General features: G+C 48.3%; 1 protein-coding gene across 1 annotated transcript; it reads right to left on the reverse strand.

The window, feature by feature from the left end:
• Window positions 1-8164: 8164 nt before the first annotated feature.
• On the reverse strand, window positions 8165-17012 carry NRN1 (neuritin 1). The gene is made up of 3 exons (XM_081087671.1): window positions 16713-17012; window positions 12454-12598; window positions 8165-9350 (listed from the first exon to the last, which is right to left on the reverse strand). Exons 1-3 carry the CDS (start codon window positions 16765-16767, stop codon window positions 9122-9124), a joined length of 429 nt encoding a protein of 142 aa, XP_080943797.1. The 5' UTR covers window positions 16768-17012; the 3' UTR covers window positions 8165-9121.
• Window positions 17013-27641: the final 10629 nt, after the last annotated feature.

The raw sequence follows: 27641 nt of genomic DNA on the forward strand, positions 1-27641 counted from the left end.
AACGCAGAGGGAAAACAGTCAAGGTCCCAAGTGCAGTGCCTGTGGGTGGTGTTTGAGTCTGTGTGCATCTCTGTGTGTCGTAGAGAAAATATATATGAATTAGAGAACATATGAATTAGAGAACGTGTAATTATGAATATCAGTGTAAGTGGGTATACATGAATAAATACATTTTGGATGTGAATTTAGAGCAATTCCTGAAAATAAAGATTTGGGCAGAGACTTTTTTTTTCTGTTAGCTGTGCAAGTGCTAAGGGCTAGTTAGAAAGAGAAAAAATATACAAGTTCTATCAACAAAGCAATTGAGGATATGCAGTTTTCCCCCTCATTATGTTCCAAAGAGAAGGAAGATGTGCACAAAGCGGGGCATAAGAATGGCTACATGAGAAAGCGCATTGCCAAAGGTTGCTCTGTGAAAGGTGAGAGGAGTGGTGATAGGTACCCGACAGCCCCTCCCCTCTACTGAGTCCATATAAAGCTCAGAGAGGCCTGGCTGGCACACAGGCTGGGCTGTCAGTGCTGGCTTGGCCTTGCTATGCCTCCCACATGCCCTGGTGCTCTGTATCCCCTTCAAAGCTGCTTATTTTGAAGAATTTGTGTTTAGCTAGAGTTAAATGAACCACTTGGCTTGGGACTCTCTCTCTGCCTAAGGGATAACACAATTCACCATATTTCAGGTGAAAGCCTGAGGAGGCACCCGGAGAACCGGAGGGTCCCAGCACCGCCTTTCACAAAGCGTGGCAGACCCCGCTGAGGCAACGGAGAGATCCAGGCAGCATGCAACTGGCATCTGTGGCCATGGGACTGTCAGTCAGGCGGAAGCTAATTACCTGTCTGCCGTCACCCACCAGCTTGCTTGCTTAGCCTTTCTTACTTCTTAATCAAGAACAGACTCCTACCGTGGTGTCTCCGTGTAAACAAAGCAATTTGTGCCTTGATTAACCCAGATGGACAAGTGTGTCCTTTTCTCCCTTCTCCTCTTTACCAGGTTTAGACAATTCTAAGGAGTTTTTCTCCTTGCGGAAGGCGGTGGATATCTGTGGTTGGTCTGGCTTGACTTTTTCCTGTGTTCCTCATCCCCACTTCCCTCCCTCTAATACTCATAGCAAGTGATTCATTGCAGGAATTCCATGGAGATTGGACCCACTCCCTTTTGTGTCCTGGGTAATGTGCAAGTTGCAAATACCACCACCATTAAAAAATCAATCCAACACGTGATTCATCCAGGTGATGAGGTATGTAGCTAATATTAGTTGCTGTGATTTATCAAAAGAATAACTACCTGGTGATACATTTCATGAATGTTCCATCAAATCATCTATCACTGTAGCAATGAACTTTTCATATCCAAGCAGGCCCATGACTAGGACCAAGGAACTCACCTGCATGTCTATTAAATTACTGGAGGGAGAGGAAGCAAATGAGAGGTGATTGCAGCCAAAAGGGGCACAAAAAAGGGGAGAAAATAATTAAAAATTTTCTATGCCAACACACTGTAGAACAACAATATAATATTTTTGTTTGCTTGTTTTTTGAAATTTATTCCGTAATATCTTTGTCTCTGCTGACATGAAGCTGCCACCTGCCCCCAAAATACTCAAAGGAGGGCCTTTGGCAGACCCCAGCAAAAAACCATCCTGAATACCAGGGCTCTCTGGATGTTTGTAACGTATCTATTTCTCAGCTCAAATTAGTATTTGTATTATTTTTCTGTTTGCAACTATAACAAATTACCACAAACCTGGGGGCTTAAACAATGCAAATTTATTATGTTACAGTTAGTTTTGTAGTTCAGAAGTCTGGCATAGGTTTTGCTGGGCTAAAATCAGTGGGCTTCATTCCTTCCTGAAGATTCCAGGAAAGAATCCATTTCCTTGTCTTCTCCAGTTTCTAGAGCACTGGTTCCCAATGTGGGGCATATGCCCCACAGGGGGGCATTTTAATTTTTAAGGGGGGCAATTCGAGAATGAGTTATTAACAGTGAATTTTTTGCATTTCTTATGGTTCTAGGGGCCTCATATACAGTATATAAATATGTATTGTGACATTTATGCATTTCAGGTCTCTATTATATGCTTTGAAACTTAATTTGCTATTTTTTCATATCACTTTATATTATTATTTTTTTAAATTGTTTCTTAGTGATTTCTTCCTTGGTACTTCAACTGTCCTTTCGTTCTTTTATTTTTCTCTTTCATGGATGCCTTGTTCTTTGGAAACTTGTTTAGACTAAGTTAATGGCCTTTTAGGCTTCCTCCACATGAATAAGAGTTCACTTTTTGAATAATAAGAATTATATGTCAATGGGGGAGGGGGGGGGAGGGGGGGTGCATCAGGGTTTTAGAGATGCTTAGGTGGGGCATGGCCAAAAGAAGGTTGGGAACCACTGTTCTAGAGGCTGCCTAGATTCCTTGTGGGCCCTGTCCTCCATCTTCAAAGCCAACAAAGGTTAGTCCTTGTTGTATCCCCTCACTCTGACCTCCTCTGCCTCCCTCTTCCACATTTAAGGTTCCTAGTGATTATACTGGGCCCTGAGGGTAATCTCCCTGTTTTAAAGTCAGACCAAGAGCAAACTAATTCCATCTGCAGCCTTAACTCCCCTTTGTTATATAACTAACACATTCAAGGTTCCAGGGATTAGGACATGATATCCAGCGAGGCCATTATTCTGTTTATAGGATTTACATTTCTTTGTTGCTGTTTTTTAAACCTTGTGCTATCTCTCTTTGGGCTCAGAATAGTAACAGATCAAGCAAAGTGAGGTCTTAAACAGATCCCTGAAACAGATCAGTGCTCAAATTTCACCTCTGCATTTTATGACCTGCTGACATGGGGCTAGTTACCGAGCCTTTCTTATCTGTACAGTGGGGATAAGACAATCTCCCACAGAGACCGGTGCAGAAAACGGAGTGATGTTCACAAAGCTTTAACTTAATGCCTAACATGTAATAAGTGCTCAATAAAAGTGTGTTTTTTTTAAAAAAAAGTTAGGGAGCGTAAACCTGGGGAAAGAGAAGAGAGAGAGTGTAACCCCATCTCTGCACAGCGAATCCCCGCAGACGGTCAGTCCTCCTTTGTGACTCTTTGAACGGGAAGCCTCCGGGTCTGACTGGGAGAGAAAAAGAATAGTTCAGCTGTCATCTTTGTTGCCCTGCCTTGGAGGCTGCGATTTTCTTTTCCTTTGCTGCCTCCTTCCTTAGATTGCGCTCCACTGCAGACGGGCCAGGAGACCGCAGCCTTGGTACTGACCCACGGAGCCACTCTGGCCTCGAGGGAAGCGCCTCAGTGGAAGTGGCAGGAGCGGTGGGGGACCCCGGCTGAGCCCCATCTCCGCCCAACCACAATCCCAGAGACCGCAGCACCCGCGCCCTCGCTCCCGGGAGGCACGTGGATTAGATTAGCGGTGAATGTCAGGGTTTTTAAGGACGAATTACATCGGACTTTGCATAAAAGTCCATGCTTTGGGGAGGGGAACCGACAGTCTAGCTGGACGTCCCCCGCCAGCTCTGATGGGTAGAGGGGTCCAGAAAGGCCGGCCTTCCAGAAAGCCACAGGTTACCTACTGGGTTGACAAGACCAAAAAAGGGTGAATAGTGCAGAAGAGGGCGGGGAGTGGGAGGGGGCGGGGGTGGGGGACCCCGGCAGCGCACTCTACACTCTTTGGGAAAAGTATCCAACAATATATATTTTTTTTCAAATGGAAAGCACGCCTGCATTTAAAAAATAAGCACATATACGTACTTTTCTTTTCAGCAATCCAACTTTGAGGAATCTATTCCACTGAAGAAATACTAGTACATACGTTGTTTAAACAGAAATATTTATCACAGCAATATTTGTAGGACACGATATTTTCCACCCATTAATGGACATTTAGGTTCCTCCCCACCCCCCCCCCCAAAAAAAAAAACTGGGAAAACTGAAATGTCCATCAATGGGGGGAAAAATTAAATAAATTGCAGTATGGCCATCTGAGAAATATTGTGTAACTTTTTAAAACAGTGGTTCTCAACCTTCTGGCCCTTTAAATACAGTTCCTCATGTCGTGACCCAAACATAAAATTATTTTCATTGCTACTTCATAGCTGTAATGTTGTTACTGTTATGAACCGTAATGTAAATATCTGATATGCAGGATGGTTTTAGGCGACCCCTGTGAAAGGGTCGTTCGACCACCAAAGGGGTCGCAACCCACAGGTTGAGAACCGCTGATTTAAAAGAAGGGGTTATTTGTTTAGCTACTGATTTTGAAGGATTGGTAGAAGAGAAATATATATCATAATTTTATAAAAACAAACAAACAAAAAGCCCACCTTCCCTATGAGCACATGTTTTTATGAGCATGGGAAAAGGTGTGGAAGGAGAGCAGGGTGGGTTAATACCACCCCCACTGTGTAACGTTGTATTTCTTCGCTGGTTACAATAAACCTTTTTTTTTTTTTTAATTTGGGAGAGGAATTTAATATAAGTGGCGAGGAGGGGGAGGAGAAGAGCAGCTGGAGGAAGCTCCAGGAGGAATTTGGTTAGGCTGGGAGGACCAGTCACTGCAGAATGGTGGTTGCAGGCATTAGAAGCCTGGGGTCTGGCCTGGGATGGGGCTCCAGATGGGGTCCGGCAGAGTCTGGGCGTAGTCACTGCCCATTGGCTGACTTAATTCAAAGCTTATCTAGAGCATCCTCTGAGAAGGCCAGAGCGGGATGGAGCCTGTGGAGCCTGTCGCAAGAGGAACTGAAGCTGCTGGACTGTACAGAAAAACTGCCCCAAAGTAGTAAAGTCATAATGAAGCTCTCTGCTTCAGGTTATTCGGAAGAGGTTATTTAAAGACCTCAGTGAGAGCCATCATATGGAGCCTGTGTGGAGGCAGGAGGAAATAATAGTAATATCTAACATCAGGTAAGCGGAATGCAGTGTGAAAGCGCTTTATCTATGGAGTCTCATTTGATACAAGTACAACCTGATGAGGTAAGTATGGTTACCCCATTTCACAGAACAAGAAAGGGAGGTATAGAGGGGTTAAGTAACCTTCCCATGTTTAGCAGCTGGTAACCCGATCCTCTAGCTCCCAGTCATCACTCTACAGGCAGAGGATCCATCTGGACAGAAATGTCAGCCTCCTTGCCCTGTGGGACTGACATGGGGAGGTTGCCCCCAGTGGGACTGAACACAGTTTATTTATTCCAGGTATTGGAGTTTGGGGCCCAGGTGAACCCACTGTCTTGTGAGGGCCACAAAGCTGGTGTCTACACTGCTCCCCCCTTTAGTTCCCCTCCGCCATCCCCTCTCACCCCCCTTCATTTTTGAAGGTGGAGAAGGGGCCAGAGAAGTATCGCTTCGGTTTCCTTTGGTGGGTGTTGGGGAGGAAGTGTCAGTGGGGCAGCGAGCCTTTCCTCAGGTCCCAGGGGACAGGGACATGGCAGACTGTTCCAGAGAATGGGCTCCTCGGGGACCATGCGGCCCAGCCATGGGCAGTGGGAGAATGGTTGAAGGCCTTCAGGGAAGCACCTCTGCTGGGAATTGATGGAGTTTGGGGGGAAGAAGGGGCGGGAGGGTGGGTGTAGGGGGAGGTGGGCGGGGGAAGCGTTCCTCTTCTGGCCCATCCACCTGATTTCCCCTAGTTTCAAAGTGCCCCTGTGGCCTGAAGGCTCAGGCTGGAGTGAAAGGACCTCTGGACCCACAGAAGGAGAATCTAGGTGGTGGTCCTAGTTCTCATTTGCTTCCGTGAGAGTCCTGAATGGAAATCAGTTCCAGTTCCACCCCCATCCCCCACCTCTTGTCCACAGCTCTGGCATCTCCAGCTGGAAGTTCGTCCTCGCCTCCCTCTGCTAACTCTGCTCCTGGATTTGTTCCTCCCCCCTGTCTCTCTCCCTCCCCATCGCCTTCCTTCTCTCTCCTCTCCTGCTTCCCTGTAAGCCCCTCCCAAGGGCCTTGGAGTTCTTCATGGGACTGTGGAGCTGGCTTCTGGGACAACTTCAGAGGATAACCACACATTACACTCAAATTAATTTGTTTCGAATCCATCCACACGGCAGAAGATGGAGTAGAGTGGGGCCCTTCCCCAATCTCAAAGGGCCCTAGGGGCAGAGCCGGAGGCTGGTATGATGATTTCCTCTGGTGCCTGCTCCTCCCCCTCCCCCCATCTCCGTGCTGGGACATGGTTAATATTTCTCTGAGCTTACCGCGCTGCTGCTTAAAAACAATAACCTCAACTAACATATGGAGATGTCATCGTGGTTAAACAGCAAATTACAGCCGAAGACGGCGCGATAATAACCTAAAACAATCACTGAAAGAAGAAATGTTCTCAGACTGCGTTTCTGAGACTGGCTGCCCAGCGATCCTGGGCTTGCTCCCAGCGCCGGTGAGCGTGGTCCCGGCCTAGGTCGGGGCGAGGGAGCCCGGGACAGGACGCCTAGCTTTCTCGAGGCTCCCCCGGGCGATCTGGGACTGGGCAGAGTTGGGGTGTGGAAGGACCCGGCAGCGGGGCGCCCTCCCTGTGGGGCGACCCCACCGGGGAGGCGGTTGCCGCCGAGAGGAAGGGGTTCCCTGAGAAGAACCCTGTGGGGAGAGGAAGTGAGCCGCGCTCCCAATCCCCGCCCCTCGTCGCTCTGCGCCCTCCCTCAGCCTCGCCTCCAGGCTCCAGTGGAAGGAGACTGATTTCTGGGTGGGAAGATCGCGCTGGGAGGGAAGGGGTGTCCACCAGGGTCGGGGACGTCTCTCCCCCCCCCCCGCCTCCCCCCGCCCGCCCCGCGCACTGGGGGGCCTGGGGGAACGACGTGTGCAGTTTCTTTGGCCAACAAGGGGCCTACTTGTGCGCACCGGCTCTTCCCCAGTTTGCGGAGGGAAAGATTCCGATGGGAGGCGGCGCGCTATTCGGGCAAAATTGACAGGAGACTGCCCTCCCTCTCCCTCCTCGTTCTCCGCCCCCTCATTTAATAGATTCGTAATTAAAACAGGCTCAGACATTTTAGCTTGATTTGCAGGGTTTAGCTGGGGTTAGAATAGTCCTGTTTATACTTAGACGGAAAATACTGAAAATAATCCCTGCAACGAAACGATCAAAACAACCCGAGTTTCCCGGTGCGTGGATCTCCTTTGGTTTTGACTGAGCATCGGGGATCGAAGGAGGCGGGGGAGCTGTTTCCAGGAGCGGCGGGCGCGGCCCGTGCGTGGCGGGGCCGCGGTAATGTATGCGGCCATTAGGAACCCGCGCAGCTTCCAGCGCTCCGGGCGCTGGGACACATGTGTTGCAGGAATTCAATCCGTGGGGAGAATGCAGATTGGGTTGTGACCCACTGGGTTTGATTTATGAACTTTCGCACTAGCGATTGTTTACGCATTGCATTTCAGAGCCCTGCGCACGCTCCAGGCGGCGGCCCGCAGGCTCCAGGGCGCGGGAGCCCACCGCAGCCTCCTCCGCCTCCTTCCACACGTCTCCCTCCCTCCACCCCCCGCTACCCCGGGGGACCCCGCAGCTCCCTCCCACCTGCACCTTCTCCAGGAAATCAGAGTTTGATTTCATTGAACCCAGACACGCATGTGGTTCTCCCTCCCCCCGCCTGCAGTCCCGCAGCCCTGGGCCCGGTTCCCTCAGCCCCTGCTCACTCTCGAATGTTTACTTCTAGGTAAGGCCATGGGGCCTATAAATAGGAGAGGTGGAAGCAGCTCTACTGCCTGATCAATAGGGCCCTGTCTCCTCGCCATTTCGGCTGAGCTGTCATATTAATTATGAAAGGATTCACCTGATCCCTGCCAGTGACCACAGCCTCCCGGCCCCTCCGTTAGAGCCCTTAATGGCGGTTCCTTCGCGAGCTGCCCGGGCCACCACAGAGGAAGAGGCGAGTCGCGGTTAAGGCCCGGCCTGCAGGGAAGGGGACTGAGGGCCGGCCACTGGCATTCGGTCTGCGCGCGCTTTCTCAGAGGAGCGCACACACTCCCCAAGCCCTTACCCAGAAAGGATCTCTGCTGTTGCGTGGATTTCTCTTCTTAGAGTAAACGGGATTTCTGAGAAATTGCAATGTCCTAGTTGAGGGGGGACTGCTTGAGATGATAGGTGATGGAGTGGCGTCTGGACGGGTGAATGTATCCCCTGGCTTCATGAGTCCCCTCCGGAACCTCTGAGAACGCTGCCAAGAAAGCAGGCCTTGGACAGGAAACAGACAACGCCTCCATTTCAAACAATAACTTTATTTTATACTTCTCTATACTTTGTAGCAAATCTTTTTTTGCTTGAATTTAATTTATAATAAACTTTTTAAATTACATCTCTCTCTCTCTCTCTTTTTAAAATCAAGGCTCTCTATGTCAAAATCTTTTTAAACTATATTTTAGATTAACATTGAACACTCCCCCCTTGTGATCTACACCGGTGGATATTCGGGTATTACTGTATGTGTAACAGCTAAAACAAGAGAGGAGGGGAAAGAAAGGCTTGGACTTGGAAAGATGCATCAATAACAGCAGGTAAAGCTGAACCTCTCAGTGACTCGAGCAGCACTCCTTCTGGCAGCCTTTACCTCTAGCCCGGGAGTTCCCCAGCTCTTTTCCTCTCTGCCTCTGATCCTTCAAACACAAAGCCAACAATCTGTCCTTTCACTGTTCTTGAGGAGAAATGTGCAGTGGAAATGATCAAAACAAGATACTGTGGAAGAAAGACGTGAACGTGAATTATTCACCATATGCTTCCCTCGTGGTCATCTCTCCTGAACTCATTCCCCTGGCCTTCTCCTCTCCTCTTTCCTATTAGGAGGAGCCCGTCATTGGTCATGTATTCACATGATTAGTATAGTAGGTGGCCCAGGGCCATTCCTGAGATTCTTTTGCCAAAAAATAAAAATTTTTAAAATGGGGTGGGTTTATCATTTTCTTATTGTTATGTGAAGAGGGACTAAAGCTGAGGTCCGATTTTGGCTGTGCTTGCTTGCTCACTGATTGGTAACATTTGGCAAATAAAACACAAGAGATCAAATGAAATCAAAGAGAATCAAGATTTCCCACAATCCTATATGAGTGTTTTCAGCATCACAGAGAATCACAGGGTCCCCAAAGAACGAATGGATCTTCCTTTCAATTTCCGGGAGCATGGAGTGAGTGTGGGTGGGCGAGGGGGGAGCCGGCTCCGCGGTCAGAAGGAAAGCCAGGTCGCTAAAGCTGCCGAGAGAGACGCCAGGAGCACGGAGAGCGCTGGGAGCAGGGACCCCGCCGCCCCGTTGCCGCTGCCGCAGAGTTCGAATAAGCTGCCTTGGATGTTGAGGTTTTTGGATTCTTTTCTCAGTTTATCCCATATCTCTTTCGCCCCTTCCTGGCAATCCGTAAGGGCTGTGACCGTGCAGCTGTGGAAATCCTCCCAGTATCTGGCGAGGAACAGAACAAACAGAAGAAGCAGGTTCACTTTAGGCGCGTGGGAGGAGCCGGGGCCTGTGCCCGTGCGCCCAGCGCTCTCGGCGTCACCAGCCTCCGCGGGTGCCCCCTCCCTCCCTCCCCTCCACCGCCCTGGCGCCTGGGCCCTGCGAGGTCCGCCCTCGCCGGACCCAGCCCACCCTAGCAGCTGCGGCCCGAGGAGAGGGCCTCCCCGCTCCGGGTCTGGTCTCTCTCCCGGGTGCCCGGCGGGGACCCAGCAGCCAGGAGCCGGGGCCTCACCGGCTGCGCCAAGCTGGCACCTCGGCCTGCGCCAACAGATTGCTTGTCCTCCTCGGGGGAAGCTAGGAAAACAGTGCTAAGCCTTGCAAGCTGCCGCCCATTAATGCCTCTTAGCTTGCAAGAAGGGTTACTGGCTCCTGGCGCAGCCCTCCCCGCTGGGCTTCTCACTTTCTGCTCCCACCCCTCCTCCCCTGCTGTCTCTCTCCCTCCAGGCACCGCCTTATTCTCCCCCACCCCACCCCCGTCTTCGCCCTTTCTCCCCACTCCCTGCCTTGGGTCTCCCGTTCTTTTATTTTCCTTCTTCCCTCTAACCTCCTTTGTCTTCCTCCTTTCCACCTCCCCTCGGTTCGCCTTGGTTCAGTTCCTCACTGCTTCCCCATCCTCACTGGCTTCGGTCCTCCGTGGCTCCTCGCGTTGCTCTCCAGTCCCCCAGCTCAGATTCTGTCAGGAAGCTCGGGCTTGCCTCGCCCCTTCCCGGGTCGGGGAGTGTTGGTGCCCGAGCCCCTAGGCCAGCTTTCGACACCTACCTTTTGCAAACCTCTGTGCTCCCCCTTGCGCACTTGGTCTCTCTTGCGCACCTCTTCTCTCCCCGCCCCCCAGTCTTCTTCTCGGACTTGGATCCCGTGAGGCCTCCTCCCCAGAGCCTTAGGATAGTGCCCAGCCCCCAGGCCAGGACTCCAGGGCTGGCGCGGGCCCCAAGGTTGCCAACCTTTGTGACACCTGGCTCCTCGTCCTCCCTTCCCGCCTCTTCCGGAGCCTGGCACCTCCCACGGCGCCTTCTTCCCCCAGGACTCAGTTCCTAGCCCCGCCCCCACAACCTTCATCCAACCTGTCCTTCTTTATTGTCCCCCTTTCTTCTGAAAACCCAAAATAGATCTCAAGCCTAAATATAATTCCAACCCGTGATCGATTCCTGGGGCGCTGTCTCCTCTCCGTGCAGGTCGATCTGTGTCTCAGTAACTCCGGCTGGCTTCCACCTCAAGGGGCCCTGAGACCAGGTCACCAGTGACCACAGACTGTGCAGTTTGGTTGCATTGTCTCCTATCCCTTCCTTCTGCTCTTTAGCCTGGACTGTAAGCACGTTGAAGGCAGGCACTATGTTTGATTTATCCTTGTTTCCACTCCCTCACCATCTTCTGGCAAATAATCAAGTTAAAATGCTTGTTGGATTGCCTGGAGCTATGGTGTTCTCTAATGACCTCCCAGAGTTCTAATTTATAAGGGGGGGAGGGGGGGTAGTGGTCCTGGGGTGTAGGGCTTCTAGGTTCCTCAACTGGAAAAAAAAAAAAATATCAAGCTTTGAGAAACCTAAGAGGTGGAGGCACAGTTCTCTGAAAAAATGGCACCTCCCAAAGGGAGTCTAACTCCCTCCTTTCTTTATGCCCAGATGGGAACAAGCCCCGGCCCGGAGGGAGAGAGGCATGGTGGAAAGGGTCAGACGTCCAGGTAGGACTGAAAGGAGTTGTGGAGCACCCAGTGCACCAACTCAGTGAGAGCCTCAACCCAGCTGTGCCCTGTGACCTCTGGAGGGGCCCTCCTCATTTCCATTTTTCAGGACCAAATCTTGCAAAATAAACTCAAATAACTTGGAATAACCAAGTTGTGGCAAATGATGGAGCATTTGGGAGCTGATCTATATTTAACCTTTTATTGTGAATAGATGTAATCTTACCTAGCATCAGATATTTGGAATTACAATAGGTAGGTATGCATCCCAGACCCAAACATTTGTCCCTTTCCTGTTAGGAAGGTACCAGCTACTTAGCTGCTGTGGCTCCTAGTGGGTATCTGGATATTTAGGAAAATGCATAGCAAAATTGACCCCTGTTTAATTACTCATAATTTAAATACACCCCACACCCCCCAGGAATTAGAGAGAAGAAGGACTTCACAGTATAAAAAAGGTGGTACAGCAAATGGTCACTCCAACCTCTGGGGTACAAGGAATACCCGTTGCCTTGACTTTATTGAAAGGGTCGTTATGAGGGGGGTATCATATCTGTTTTTGAAAAATAAAATAAAGTGTGTGTTATTGCAGAGGATAGGGATATTTCCAAGGCTTGAGCAGCTGAAATGTCACTGAGCCTGGCCACGAACTCTTTCATGGCGCTCCTTGGACCCTTAACCGCCCTGGCCTTTTAATACATGTAGAGTCTACATTGTAGACCAAGAAAGAGGGAAACAACAACAACAAAAAACCATGGAGGGTGACTACCCTAAACCTAGCAAGTTACTACACACTCAACAGTCACTAGATGCCCAGAACACGTTCTTCTTGGGCAAAGTCATTGGCAGGAAACAAAATAGCCTCTCACTCTTTTTCCCAGGAAGAGGAAGGGGGCCCAGTGCTCCCTTGCCTGCACTCCAGCTTTCTTGAGGTGTCCTTGAGGGGAGTTTTAATCAGGGGAAATGGACAAAATAGGTGAGAGACTTTCCTTTTAGGCAAATGTATCAATACCTAAGCCTCCCCTGAAACCAAAACTATTCTTTGTAGGGTACTGGGCAGGCCTCTCATTCAGAAGCAAAGACTGAGGAAGGCTGCTCCAAACAGGGAGGAATTGGCAGCCGCTCTCGCTGCCCCTCGCCCTGGTTTCAGCGCGGAGGACGAGCACGCCTCTGTGTTGGACTGGGCCTCCTCAGAATGATCCTCCTCTGCCCACTCCAGGCTACAGCGTCCCCTTGGGCGGCGCAGGCCCTGCCGAGGCCTGAGGGTGGGAGCCAGCAGGTGAGAATGCGCAAATTCGCGTCCCCACGGATCTCCCACCCCAGCAGCGCCCCCCGGAATAGGAGCCTAGCAGGCCAGGGAGGGACACTTACGTGCACATGGTCTTGACGTTCGTCTTGTCGTCCAGGCCCTGCGGGTAGTTGGCCACGCTTTCGCCCAGTTTGAGCAAACAGTTTGAAAAGCCCTTAAAGACCTCATCGCACTTGCCCGCTGCTCTCACGGCCTGCACCAGGTACGCTGCGGGGAGGAGGGGACACCGGTCAGCAGCGCCCAGATCCCGCTCGGCAGCCCCCCTCCCGCTGCCCCCAACTCGGCGCGGCTTGGCCCCTGTGCGCCAGAGTGAAAGGTGAATGAAAGATGCGATCCCGAACGAACGACCTGCACCCAACTTGGCGCCTTCTGCAGGCTATCCTGTCTGAAGGTGGGGGTGGCCCCGTAGGGAGGCTCTCCCTGTCCCGAAGCTCCTCCCGCATCTCGATCTCTCTTTTTCCCGTTCCTACTGTCCACTCTTCTCACCTCCCTTTTCTCCTTTATGTTTCTCTTTCTACTCCCTCCCTCCTTGTTTCCCAACGCTTCCCCAGCAAGCCGTCCGGGCTCTGGGAGCGCAGCCTTCCATTTCTGAGGTGACAGGGGGCCTCACAGCAGAGAGCGGGGTGAGGAAGGGGTGGAGGTGACACAGCACGGGGCCCCGCAGTGGAACCTGACGCTATGCCACGTGAAAAGCCTGGCCGTGGCACCCCAGTCCTTGGTGGGCGCTCAGCAACACTGCTGAATAAATCACTGCTGAGTAAATGAGTAAAATCTCTGGCCGCCACCAGCGGCCACCAGAACACCGTGCGGACTATTTTCCCAGGGAGATCCTTCCTGCGCAGAGAGCAGCCTGGGCGCCTGGCACTAGGCGAGGTGACAGTGGTCGGGGCAGTCTGGGCCCTGCAGAGTCATGAACGTGTCTGTGCGGGTGACCCTGCGTCACCTCGGTGGAGGCCAAATCCGTGAGCCTTGGGCCCCCGCTTCCTGTTTTCCCCACACTCTTACCCGCCCCCCCCCCCCCGTTTCTCCCCGCCCCCCAGTGGTCATTACTCCAGCCAGGAGCAGGGTGGGACCTTTCCTCTCCAGGCTCAGTCTGGCGGCTGAGGGCCAGGGTGGCTGCCGCCCGGGGCTGCGGGCCTCCGGCTCCCACTCCCTCCATGTGGGGGCGGGGAGAGCGGCGGGCGGCGGGAGGGACCCTGGTGCTGGAGGAGGAGGGGAGGAGACCCAGGCCGATCTGAGGTCCACGCTCTTGGCCTCAGGTCGGTCAAACCCTGCGGTGTGAGCACTGGGAAAGGCAGAGACAGGCTCCAGACCGCGGACGCGCTGCCTTGGCCATTTTTCTCCATTTCAAGGCCAAAGAACCCGGATAAACGTTGGATGGCGAAAGGCCAAAACCACTCAGGGCGCCAGGAGGTCGTGCAAGAAGCGCAGATCTTCGCTGTTGGAGCGAGGGGAGGGGAAAGAACAGGCGAGTCTTCTCAGAATCGAAATTGGCCTAAAATGCCCAAGATCTTTCACGCCGCTGCGGCTAGAGTGTGAATGTCTCGGGGGAGGACCGTACCCCCATCCCCCTTCCCTGGCCGCTGGTCCCCTTGAGCCCCGCTAGACGCAGACCAGGGGGAAGGTGACCGAACCTGCAGCAGCCTGCAAGAGCACCGTTTGCAAATTGCTGCAGAAGCAAGGCGCCTTGCGCTCTCTAATCCGGAACGGGAAGCTCTGGGGAAGGGGCTAAGGTTAACTTCGATCTCGGCTCAGGCTATAGGTAAACCTTCACAGACAACCCCTGCCCCCGTCAAACGAAATATTAAAAGCCCATGCGACTGCAATATCAGGTAGAATACTGAGAGAGAATAAACGAATGTTGGTTCTCATAGGAACACGATCACAGTGAAACAAATCCTACCCGTTGTCCTCTACAATGCACGCCACAGATGCAGTTTTGCAGCGAAGAGACGAAATAAAATACACTCCATCCATTCCCACCAAATCCCCGGCTCTCCTTATCCTTTACCTCCACCCTCCAAACGCGATAGCAAAAAAAAAAGTAGCCCTTAAAACGTATTGACACAATTTTAAAGGGGAGCTGGGGTTTGCTGGGGGCGGGGAGCTCTCCGGTCACGTTATCTTTCCTGGCTCTGCCGGAGAAGACCCTCCATACCGCGCATGTGTGAGTGTGTGCATGTGTAAAATAAGAAGTCGTGAACATTTCTTTTTTGGAAACTAGACTTCTTGGTTTCTAGCTGGCTGTGGGAGGCCGGGAGCTCGCGCTCGGGACGTATTTTGCAGGCTCAGGCATTTGCGCAGGTCGCAGTCCGCGCGACCCTCGCGGTGGTTTCTGAACCCGACTTCAGAGAGGCTAGGGCGGGCCGGCCAGGCTCCTTCCCTGTTCTCCGGTGTCCGCACCTTGTCTCCTTTCCACCCGTTCATTCATTCGTTTGACCTCTCATTCATTCCAAACTTCCTCCAGCCGGGTCTTAATTTGCGTTCACCACCCTTTCCTCCCCCTCATTCCCCAACCCCCACTTTTCTTGCCAAATGTCAATGATTTGGGAACGCTCCCAGACATGAATTAATAAAGATCGAGAGGCTCTGGTGCGGGAAAGGGCAGATATTCGGGAACAAATTTGCTTAATTTCAATCCCACAGCCAACAAATGGTCATTTTCCGGCTGAGGTTAATGTGTTCCAAGAGCATCCCGCATGCACAATTGCTGTCTTTTTTACCCCCTACCCCCAACACACAGTAAGGTTATTTTCCACCGGGAAAAGGGAGCACCAACATTCTCCGAGTAAAATCCCCATATCAAAATAGGTGCTGCTGCCTACTCTCTAAAAATTTGCAGGCTAATTGCAAAATTCCACATTCACTTATTTCCAATATTTAAGGGATTGGCTGCAATTAGAAGTATTCTTTATTTATTGCAGTTCTCTGCACTAATGTCAAAGATTCAAACAGCCAGATTCAAAACATCAAGTCATTTCTCAGAATTAAAGGAAAACGCCAACATCCTGCATCCCCACTCTCTAAAATCCCTGTAATGTTCATGCAAAAAATCAGATACTCAAAATCATGTCAAATGCATAAAATCTGCTGCAAAGAATCCATTTTATTGTATCAATAACTCCAAACTCTGTTCCCTTCACATTTCTCATGAAGAAAAATATTATTAATTTTATCTCTTGCCCGAAACCAATTCCCTAAAGCTCCCCCCCAATACTGCAAGGATTTGTCTGCAAAGAAATTTACAGCCTTGAAATGATAGAAGTCAACAATATTCTGTCACCAGAAACCCCGTTTGAAGAGTTTCTATTTTTCTCTTGCCCATTCTCTTAATAATCAGCTTCACTTTCACTTTTAGGCCACCTTAATTAATACTCTGACCCGCATGAGAGAAGGGGGTTTTCTGGTACTCCCTTCCATAACTTCATTCTGGATGGAAAATGTGAACTTTTTAAAACCCCATGACAGCAGAACTAGGACTCAACATTCCTTAACATAAAATGGGGACTACATAAATCCATCCGTAATAACCCCAAACAAACAATAAAATAACAAACACCCAACATAACATATTGCAAACACTTTTTAACCCTTTCCTGTATGTAAAATACAGATGCCTATGTGGAAAGGAACAGGCAAACATTCATAGAAAATTATATTTACATATATTTGGTGATGTTTAACCTCCTCAATGATAAGCACATTAAAATACTACCCTGGGGCTCCACATCCTTCTCAATCTGACCCCCAGCCGGTCTGCAGTGCCCGGTGCAAATGCTGCAGCTCGGGTATGGGGGTGGGGTGGCAGGAGTATGACAAAGTTCTAAATGCAGCATTCTGGGCCCCGGAATATCTGCTTTCTGCACATAAACTTTCCAGTTCTAGCTGCTTAGCCATCTTGTTGCTGCAATCACCTTTCCACCCTTCAAAATAATACCTTGCCATATAGCGGGGACCAATGCATTGCCCCAGAACATATCAAACCTGGTCTAACCAAGAGAGGGAAGAAGAAGAAAAAAAAATGGACGTGTTCTCTGTTAAAAATATGAGAAAAAATCCCTTCCTAAATCGGCTGGTCGCTCACATTTCCTGGATAACATTGGGAAGTCTCTCTCCTTTTTTTTTTTTTTTTCTTTTTTTTTTTAGAAAAACCAACCCGGGACTTGCGAGTCCACAGGAACCGATGCCCCCACCCTTGGGGGTTTGGGGCTTCTCCGCACCCCGGGACGGCTGCGAGCCAGTCGGACCCTTTGATGCCTCGGGCTTGGCCGGCCGGCAGCCTCCTGCCACCCGGCGCGAGTCCGGCTGGGCGGCCACTTACCTATTTGCACCGCGAGGATCAGTGAAATATATCTGCCGTTCAACTTAAGTCCCATCCTACGTTTAGTCAAACCATTTGCGACCGCAGACCTTTAAATAGTTAGTTTAGAGAACGCGGGGGAAAGCTGAAAAATAGGCATTGCCAACAAGTTCCAGGAGCGACGGAGACTTTCTGCACCGGGAAAGCAGAGGGAGGAGAGAGAGGGAGAGAAGGAAGAGAGAGAGGGAGCAGGAGAGGGAGGGAGAGAGAGAGAGAGAGAGAGAGAGAGAGAGAGAGAGAGAGAGACACAGAGACTGAAGGAGAGAGGGGGAAGAGCTGGGAATGGTTCACTCCATTAGGAGGGGGCGGAGGAAGTACAACCGCACGCCCACGAGCAAGGCCTGACGTGGGGGATGACACGGAATGATTTAAAAAAAAAAAATAGCGACACCTTGGTAGAAAATCGCCATTTATAGTCATCCGAAGCTGGAATTAATCACATATCTCCAATTAATTTGCGACCCGAAGGAAATCTTGCCTGGGGTGACCAATTCCCCACCCCTGCGGGCACCCGCGTCTCCTCGCGGTTCCCGGGGCCCCCAACCCCGCCCCCTTACAGCGCAGAGCAGGGGGAGCTCTCCTCCCTTCCCCGCCTGGAGCCAGGGAGTACCTGACGCGCCCACTCGATTGTTTCAACCTGCTCCCCCTTCTCCACCAGCTCCACAGTGAACCAACCCCCTCCCTACGATGCAGTAAGATTTAAAGGAGCGGGAGAGGGAAAGTAGCTAACAAGCTCGATTAATTCGAATCTCCGCGCCCCTCTGCCCCTTACCGCAGCTTCCCCTGCACTTGCCTACCCTCTTTTTCTCCAATCCAGCGGCTGAGCTCCGGTCGCCGCCTGGAGCGCGAGAGCACACACTCACGCACAACCACGCGCACGCCCGGGAGCCCAACCGAGCACCCTGTGTGCTGCCCGCACACACTGCCCGCGATCGCGCGCACACGCCCAGGCCTCGGGGGTTTGGTCAGCACCTGTGCGGGCCCTGAAATCTAGACAGTGTCTCCCCTGAACTTCACCAGCTCGGAAGGCCGAGCCCGCGAGAGAGACCTCTTCAAGACGCACAGCGACACCTGTTTTTGGAGGTGGGGAGAGCACGGCGGAAGGAGCCTCTGCAAAGACAATTTTCGAATACTAGAGATTTACTAATTTTCAGAGCAATAGGAAATTTCCGAAGGAATCTCTAGTATGCGGGCTTCTTTAGGATGCATCTTCTGGGATTGTTGGGCTCAGACACACATACACACACGTCCCTCACGTACGCACACGCACACGCACACGCAGACCCCACACACCTGCGCTGTCTTTTGATGCTCGGGCACAAAGCCTGTGTAGACGCAGCCTACGCGGCAACCGAGTGCTTCTGCCGCTGCGTCTGTGCTTTGTGCAAGGTGCTGTCCACGACAGCTTGATTTGAGAATGAGAAATAAACAGGGCTGTTTCCCTCCTAAACGCGGTTAGGCTTTGGTTTCCTTCCATTCTTCAACACCAAGGAAAGCCTAAATCTAGCTTCTTTAATTAATGAAATGCTAAAGAAGGCGTCGGCCAACTTTAAGCCCGTTAAGAGAAAAAACACGAAAACGACTCTCCAAAACCTTCCAAGAACGCACGAGAAAACAACAGGATATTAAATTATCAGTAGAGATGCAAACGGATTAAGGAGATAGCAAACCGAATTTACTTCTTCAGGCAGCCTGCCACCCCCGTGCCCATCTCCGGGTCGCCAACTCCTTCTTCCCTGGGAGGCACATAGATAATGAACAGGATAGAAAGTGCAAAATAAGGGGGTGGGACGAGCTGTGGAGAGTGAGGCTAACGGGGAGCGCAGGGACAGCAGCACTTTGCAGCGTGGAGCGTGTGCACAGGATGGGGACCCTCCCCTCAAGTCCCAAAGGAAGCCGCAGACCCAGAGGTGGGGGCCCAGGGACCCAGCCGGGGGCGGAATCACGTAGCCCCACTTAGTGACGTCACCAGACTGGTGGGTGGGGCTGCGGGGGCGGGGGGGGGGGGCTCGCCTTTCCAGCATCTAGGGGGCTCTGTGGCAGCCCAGGGTGTTTCCTTTCCTGGCTCCAGAGGCTCCAGGAAGAGCCGAAAACGTAGGCGGGCAGGGGAGGGGTGGGGGCCGGTGGCGAGAGGGGGGTGTCCCTCAGACCCGCCCCCGACGCCCTCCAATGGCTGGGCGGGGGTTGGTCCGACGGGCGGGGCCTCAAGGAAGTCGCAGCGTGGCTCCCGCCCACATCTCGGCCGCGCCCCTCGGAGCCCTGGGCTCACGGCCGGCCCAGCTTTCCCCTCCTTCTCTGGGAGCTGGGGCGCGGGTTCCACTCTGGCAGAGCCCAGGGCTGAGGGTGGTTTAAGATGTTTTTGCCCTTAACATACTTGACTTCCTCCAGCTCACCCACCCACCCTGGATCTTTCGAAACGTAGTGTTCTGAATGTCCTGGGATTCCCCCTCTATTCCCTGTCATCCCGAACTTGGGGCGTTGTGGGTGGGAGGGAGCAGCACTAAAGGGCTAAAGAGAGCAGAGTGAAAGTGGGGTGCGGAGAGCAGTAGCCCCCGGACTCGCGCGCGGGAGCAGAGAGCCCGCTTCGGGCTCCCGGGTGGTCTCTCCCCGGTGTGGCCGCGCACCCCACCCCCGAACCCCTGCTGGCCTTTTCCTCTTCCTTTTCCGCCCCGTGTTTCCTAGTCCCGCCTCGCCGGCCCGGGTTGTTCTGAAAGCGCAGATGTGAGAGAGCAGAATTAGAACGGTACATGAATTCTATTGGGGTGAATCATTGAAAGCAGATGCGAATGGCGTGGGCTTTTTTCTTACATATTTTAAACACTCCAAGTCGTTCTGCAGTCCAGGCTCCATGTGAGGATGGTTCTTTCTAGTTCCACATAACAAGCGAATGAAACCCTTGGTTGCCAAAGTATGCTGTTTGGGAACAATGCGGGCAAGATCCCTGGTTGAAGGTGGCCTTGAAGGAGGCGTCCTCCTTCCTTCTTTTAACTGGAAAAGTCCACCCCAGATCACATTTGAGGTGAAAGAACAGGGAATGAGTGAAAATCCCCAGGTACTAGGCTCCAAGCTATCAGTATTGCGATGACCTTGGTTTGTCCCCACCTGGCTGCCGTTCTATAATCTGAAAAAGGGGGGAGAAGTGATCTCCAAGGCGGGTTTCACCTTTGAAATTTTGTTAACCAGCCATTTTCTAGAATACTAGTACTCTGGTTGGGGTGAGGAGTGGGGGTGTGCAGCTTAAAGAACAGAGATAAATCCATGCAAGACCTCTTGTTATAGGTCAGCTTCTCGCAAAGGGTATATTTCCTTTTGGTAAGCCATTACATTTATAGGTAAAGAAACACATACATTTCAGGATAGAATAAAAAGCCATTGGTGCTGTTTAGCGCCTCATATCAACTTGAGCCAAAGGTAACCCTGAAAGTGGGTCTGCATAATTAAGGCATATGGATATGCCAAACGTCTTGTCTCTAGAACTTCCAGAAAAACCACGTCTAATTTTAGGGTTGGCACCAGCTCCTTTCTCAGTTCACAGCCCTAGTCTCAGCAGGTGGCATACATTATGTTCACACACATGTGCACATCTGGTGTGTGCCCGGCCCCGCACTCCGTGTTCTTGCTGTGGCAACAGGCAAATCATTGAGCCAGCTGATTCCCTAACTCTCTCTACCAATCTATCAAAGTGGACTTTCCAGAAGCTCCTATCCGCAAAAACATTCTTTTGAAATTATTTGTAAGAGCAATTGCCGGGGCCACTAGGAAATTCCACTTCTGTCTTCTCAGTCAGAAAAAAAAAAATCCAGTTATGTTAGAATAGATTGGTCTAGCAATACATCTCTCTCATAAATGTGGTCTGTCATTTTTTATATCTTCAACTAAAACCTTCAATTAAAATATGAATGTAAATGTATAGCTTTTTATTTTTATTAAATATACTTTATTGTTTTTTTATTTTTTTAAATTTTATTTTATTTTTTTATTTTTATTTTTTATATATTTTTTATTTTATTTTATTAAATCTTTATTGTTCAGATTATTACATTTGTTCCTCTTCCCCCCCCCCATAGCTCCCCTCCACCCAGTTCCCACCCCACCCTCTGCGCTTACCCCTCCCCCCACTGTCCTCATCCATAGGTGCACGATTTTTGTCCAGTCTCTTCCCGCATCTCCCACACCCCTTTCCCCCACCAAGAATAGTCAGTCCATTCCCTTTCTATGTCCTTGATTCTATTATAATCAACAGTTCATTCTGTTCATCAGATTATTTATTCACTTGATTCTTAGATTCACTTGTTGATAGATGAGTATTTGTTGTTCATAATTTGTATCTTTACCTTTTTCTTCTTCTTCCTCTTCTTAAAGGATACCTTTCAGCATTTCATATAATCCTGGTTTGGTGGTGATGAACTCCTTTAGCTTTTCCTTATCTGTGAAGCTCTTTATCTGACCTTCAATTCTGAATGATAGCTTTGCTGGATAAAGTAATCTTGGTTGTAGGTTCTTGGTATTCATCACTTTGAATATTTCTTGCCACTCCTTTCTGGCCTGCAAAGTTTCTGTTGAGAAATCAGCTGACAGTTGTATGGGTATTCCCTTGTAGGTAACTGAGTTTCTTTCTCTTGCTGCTTTTAAGATTCTCTCTTTGTCTTTTGCTCTTGGCATTTTAATTATGATGTGTCTTGGTGTGGTCCTCTTTGGATTCCTTTTGTTTGGGGTTCTCTGTGCTTCCTGGAGTTGTAAGTCTATTTCTTTCACCGGGAAGGGGAAGTTTTCTGTCATTATTTCTTCAAATAGGTTTTCAATATCTTGCTCTCTCTCATCTTCTGGCACCCCTATAATTCTGATGTTGGTATGCTTGAAGCTGTCCCAGAGGCTCCTTACACTATCTTCGGATTTTCGGATTCTTTTTTCATTTTGCTTTTCCGGTTGGGTATTTTTTGCTTCTTCGTATTTCAAATCTTTGCCTTGATTCTTGCGCTCCTCTGGTCTGCTGTTGGGAGTCTGTATAATATTCTTTATTTCAGTCCATGTATGCTTAATTTCTAGTTGGTTCTTTATCACAACATCGAGGGTCTCATTAGATTTCTTGTAGATCTCAATAAGTTTATCAGCGGCTTCTAGACAGTTCTTGAGAGACCTTAAAAGTGTGGTTCTGAACTCAATATCCTCCATTGACAATTTTGTCCTGTTTCTTTGTCTCTGCATTTTTTATGCTTTCTTGGTGCACCCCCTAGTGGTCTTTGTGCACAGTCTTGTTGTAGTTAAGCCTTGATTGTTGTAGTTAATACTAGGGGGATTTGACCTCCAGGCCAACTGGCTGTGAGAATCAGCTGTTTCTGCAGTGGGAAAACTTCTGTCCTCTGGGGAGGTGCTAATCTAGCCTTTGCCTGAGGCTATCTGGCAAATGGCTCTGTGCAGGGCTTGGGGGGGGGGGAGGGTCCCACGAGATCAACAGGGTGGGTGGAGGGACCAGTTATGGCTGCTCTCAGTCCTGTCCCCAGAGGCTCTGCCTCTCAGAGTCCCAGCAACCGCTGCAAACCTCGTACAGAAAGCTGCCCTTGAGTTCCGACTGATGCCAGACAGTCCCGCTTCTCCCGTTTGAGTCTGGGTCCCTAGAGACTGGCCCAGAACTGGAGCTCAGAATCTGAGACTCCCTCCCGATTGAAAACGACAACCGCACCCTCAGCCACCAGCCCATTCTGCGCGCACCTCTGCACCTTTGTATTTTCCGTACTGCGCCTCCTCTGAGTCTCAGTATGCTGTTCTCTTTCCTTCTAGTTGAAGAATTTCCCCTCAGCCAGCCTTCCTGTGGTTCTGGGCGATGTCCGTTATGTCTTTTAGTTGTATTTTTGAAGTGGTTGTTTGAGGCAGCAAACTCCGGTGTTTACCTATGCCGCCATCTTGGTTTCCCAAAAGCTTCAAAATATACTTTATTGGTTTTTTACAGAGAGGAAGGAAGAGGGATAGAGTTAGAAACATCAATGAGAGAGAAACATCAATCAACTGCCTCCTGCACACTCCCCACTGGGGATGTGCCCACAACCAAGGTACATGCCCTTGACTGGAATTAAACCTGGGACCCCTCAGTACGCAGGCCGACGCTCTATCCACTAAGCCAAACTGGTTAGGGCTAGCTTTTTATTTTTAAAAAATATTTTTATTGATTTCAGAAAGGAAAGGAGAGGTAGAGAGAGATGGAAACATCAATGATGAGAGAGAATCATTGATTGTCTGCCTTCTGCAAGCCCCATACTGGGGATCTAGCCCCCAACCTGGCCTATGCCCTGACCAGGAATAGAACTGTGACCTCCTGGTTCATAGGTCAATGCTCAACCACTGAGCCACACCAGCTGGATAAATGTATAGCTTTTTAAATTTAAAATGATAACAGCTATACCATTTTAAAACAATGATATACATTTGGAGGAGGATGAAATTTGTGTGGAGCTATGTTGGTAAGGGTCCTAACAAAGCTCTACTTTCAAAGGCCTGGGTCTCCCTTTGCATCTGTTACTTGGTAAGGTGATTTTTCACTCTTTGATCACTGCTTCAAAATTAGTTGAAATTTCAAGGCCTTAAAGAAACCTGATTTTAATGCAGACATTTGAATTCTGGGAGTAAATGCTATCTTTGAAATGTATGAATGTGATTAACTTTCTATTTAAAAATAAATATTTTATTCAAAAATTAACATTTTATTATGAAATATACACAGAGAACAATGCACACAGCTTATTGATTTATCACGAAGTGAATACTGATGTGGTTCCTACTCACATTGAGGCAGAACAGAAATGACAACTAAATGCCGCCTGTGTTCCTAGATAAGATTCTAAACCAAAAGACTAGAGAAATTGTTGGGACAGTTAGTAAAATCTGAATGGAGTCTGTGAATTAACATTAGTTTGTACCAATGTGATTTCTTGATTGGAGAGTTGCGTGCTGATTATAAAGGAGGATGTCCTTGTTTGGGAGCAAACACACCAGAGTGTTTAGGGGCAATGAGACATATCTACAGCTTCTCTCAAAGATTCCGAAAAGGAATAGTGATAATGGGAATAAAGAGACAGCATGGAACAAACAGTAAAATGCTTATAATTGGGGAATCCCTGGGTGAAAGGTATAGGAGTTCTTTGCACTATTCTGGCAATTTTTCTTTGAGTTTGAAGTTATTTCAAAATAATTACTTTTAAAAAATCTACTCAATGTCCAAAGCAAAGCTTTGGAATATTTAGTGAAATATTTAGATGAATGTTTCTAAACCTTGAATAAGCATAAAAAGCATGAACTGGAAATAATAAATTTGATCATAATAATTGAAAGACATTTTGTTCAGAAAATAACAGCTTAAAGAAAATGAAAGAGCACATTACAAACTCTCACAAAAATCTGTAGCAAAAGTCAGTAGCAAGAACTAAAGAACTCCTCAAACCAATATTTTTAAAGCATGTACGCAGGTGTGTGCATGCATACATACACACACACACATACACCCCCTAAAACAAGACTGGGGGGAAAAAACCACAATAAAGCTTTCCTAAAAAAAGAAAAAAATGTATTACTTTATCCCAGGAATGCAAACAAACTGGCTTAACATTACAAATTTTCTGTGTCTTTATGAGTTTCATCTACTGGAGGTTTTAAAGATTACAGATCTTTGATTTTAGGATGACCTCACCCTGGTGCATCTGATGTTTTCTTATGACTAAACTCACATGATATCGTATGTCTAAATACAACCTCAGAAATGAAATTGTGTTCTTCTCAATGCATCTCAGAAGCAGCAATAGCATGTTGATCTGTTTCATCACTGGTGATGTTAACCTGGATTACTTGGTCTTGTCGGTGTCTAGAACATTTCTCTTTCTTAAGTTCACCATTTCCCCCTTTTTAACTGACTGCTATTTTTCGGGGAAGTATTCTGAGACTACAGCAATTTTTAGTCCTCATCGTACTTCCATGCAATGGCCTTAGCATTTATTTATCACTTATGACTGAATCAACCAAACAGTGATTCTCTATTTTCCGCATTTCTTCTAAATTTGTTATTTGGAATTCTACTGTAAGCAAGAGCTAACTTTCTTTTTTCCTTCTTTCCTCTCTTTCCTTCTTTTCTTCCTTCCCTTCCTCCCTTTTTTCCCTTTCTTCCTTCCTCCATTCCTTTAATGTCAGTATGAACTCATAGATTTCTATTGTATTTAATTATCATTATTAAATCATCATTATTTTAATACCCACATTGTCTCCTATTTAGCCACTGGGAACCCCTTCAAGCTGATTTTTTTTTTTTTGTCCTTTCAGTGTATCTCGATCATTCATTGAGATTCCTTACTTTCTGACACAAAAATATTCTGGACCTATCATGTCTTTACTGACCAAAGCTCTGCTCCCTTTCAGTTTCAAAATCAAGATCTAAGCCGTGGCAGTGCTCATTGCTGCTACTGTGCCATGAAGCTGCTACAGTGCTTCTTGGTCCTCTCAGAAGATAGAGGTGGGATATGTGTGTGTGTGTGTGTGTGTGTGCACACATATTCACACATATACATGTATACATACACCTACATACCCACACATGCATGTATCTGTATTTCTATATCTGTAGAGTCTGTTTAAGTAGATTATAAAACTATAAATTTATATTGATAATTCCAGTATCAGTCCAATAACTCAGGGGTCTTTCTAGCCTTCCCCCATTTCATACATGTAAAGGTACCTATTGAGAATCTTGATTCCCATTATCCTCAGCATATTATGTAGCTGCTCAAACAATTTACTTATTTGTTCAGTGTAACCAATCTTTAACCACACTGGCTGTCTCCCTTCCCCCATTAACCCATGTTCTTGGTGGCTCCGCACTGCTCTCCACTGCCTTGCATTCTCAGCTGTGAGGCCTGTCCTTGCATATCCCAGCCCCTTGCTTTCTCAGAGCCCCAGAGGTCAAAGTCCTTATCCTCTGAGTCTTTGGGCCTGCGCCTCCTGTGGCTCCTCAGCTCCCTTGGCCACATGTGATTCCTCCATGCTGGGAAAGGAAGAGGTGATGGAAAAGAAGAGAGCATGGAAAGAAAAGGGAAGGGAAGGTGGGCTGGGTTGATTTTATTATAGCTTGAGGAAGGGAATCTAATTTCATCTTTTTCATATTGTGAGTCATTTTCCCCACAGCTTCACTTATTGACCAGCCCCTCCTTCTCTCAGTGAAATTACAATGGTTTCTGTGCACACCTGAGTTCCACACCTGCTGGGCTCTGCTTCTGTACTCTTCCATTGGTCAGTGTTTATTGGTACTGTTCCTGGGTCAGAACCACACTATTTAATTACTATTCCTTTATAGAAAGTCCTGATATTGGATAGTATTTCATTTCTGTCCTCCTTTGTCAGAAGTATTCTGGTTATTCATGATCCTTTCAGAGTATTTTTTGAAATGGATACTTTTTTAAAGTTGTCATTTCTTTTTGGTGAATTGGATATCTCAAAACAACATTGATAAAAACAATGACTAATAAATTGATTAAATTTATTCTAATATCTCCCTGTATTCCACATTAAGAGTAAAAACACTTTCAGAGTGCTTGACTAATTTCCCTTGTGATGAAGTATTTACAGCATTAACTTTAACATCACATGCTCTTCAAACTCAAGAGAAAGCAACGTATAACTGACCATGTCCGAAAACGGGTTCAGGTAGAAATATTCCTACTTTGTCAAGAGTTTGTTCTTGGAATTTATTAATAGTCATCACAAATGCTGGCATCACGGGAAACTGTCTTCGAATTAATTTAAATGGGCGGCCAGTGTGAGATGGGGACAAATCAATTCTTGGAACCAGAACAACCTCTCCTTCTGCAGATCCTGTTAATACTTCCGCTCTGATTATGTTAGGTTGAAATCTTTTGATAATAAATCTAGTACCCCATTTACTATTTACAAAGACCCCATTTACTATTAAGATTTCTCAGTAGTATGATGATTGCACCTACTCTCAGTTTTAATTTATGACATTGCATTACCGAAGGAGTAATATTATTAAGAAATTCAATGGGAAATTTTTCCTTTTTGGCATCATCCCTTGAATCGATGGAATCATCACTCAAATAGGTGTGAAAATCTCCATTGAGTATATCTGAAATTTCTTCATTTAATTTATGAACGTGCTCACTTTTAGAACAAAGAATTGCACATTTAGATATATCTTTAATATTATCCATAGATATTCTATTTCCAAAGGTAGCTTCAATAATAGATCTGTTACAAATCCTTTCATGGGGGATTTCAATAATATCCATTCCTAAATGAAAACTGTTATCAAGTTTGCCATCTCCAAGTTTTACTAACCATTCACTATAAGCAGAGTCCTCTGATCTCATATTTGTCTTAAGAGACAACTGTCTGAAATATCCCCAAACACTACAGTACTTTAAACTCATTTGTATTATGGCCGATCACATAGCATGTGGCACAACACTGAGACATTGTCGAAAATTCCTTCCAAGAAGGAGAACTTTCCCACAAAATGCAATAAAAACAACCAAATCCACTATTGACAATGACACGCATGTGATTGGTGCCAGCGAGAGCTTTATATGTATTGTGCATGCGGGAGTCAACGTTTATTTTTAAGTTGCCAGTGCTTGTCATATGTACCAGCCTGTCGGTTGGATGGTCAGATGATTGGTCAGACATATGGTCAGTCACTTAGCCTTATATATATATACTAGTAGCCCGGTGCATGAAATTCGTGCACTGGGGTAGGGGGGGGGGAAGGGGCCCCTCAGTCTGGCCTTCACCCTCTCCAATCTGAGACCCCTCAGGGAATGTCCAACTACCTGTTTGTGCCCACACTTTTAGCAGATAACAGCTCCATTGTTGTTTCTTTCTTATGCTTAAAACCATTGG

This window comes from Myotis nattereri (genome assembly GCF_964212035.1).
Source record: "Myotis nattereri genome assembly, chromosome: 3".
NCBI lineage: Eukaryota > Metazoa > Chordata > Mammalia > Chiroptera > Vespertilionidae > Myotis > Myotis nattereri.

Excerpts from the sequence above, each read along its gene's own strand:
- NRN1 (XM_081087671.1), bottom strand. The coding sequence starts at position 16,767 with ATGGGACTTAAGTTGAACGGCAGATATATTTCACTGATCCTCGCGGTG. Across the intron at positions 12,599-16,712 it reads GATCCTCGCGGTGCAAATAG|CGTACCTGGTGCAGGCCGTG; the intron begins GTAAGTGGCCGC and ends TCCTCCCCGCAG. Across the intron at positions 9,351-12,453 it reads AACGTCAAGACCATGTGCAC|ATACTGGGAGGATTTCCACA; the intron begins GTAAGTGTCCCT and ends GTTCCTCGCCAG.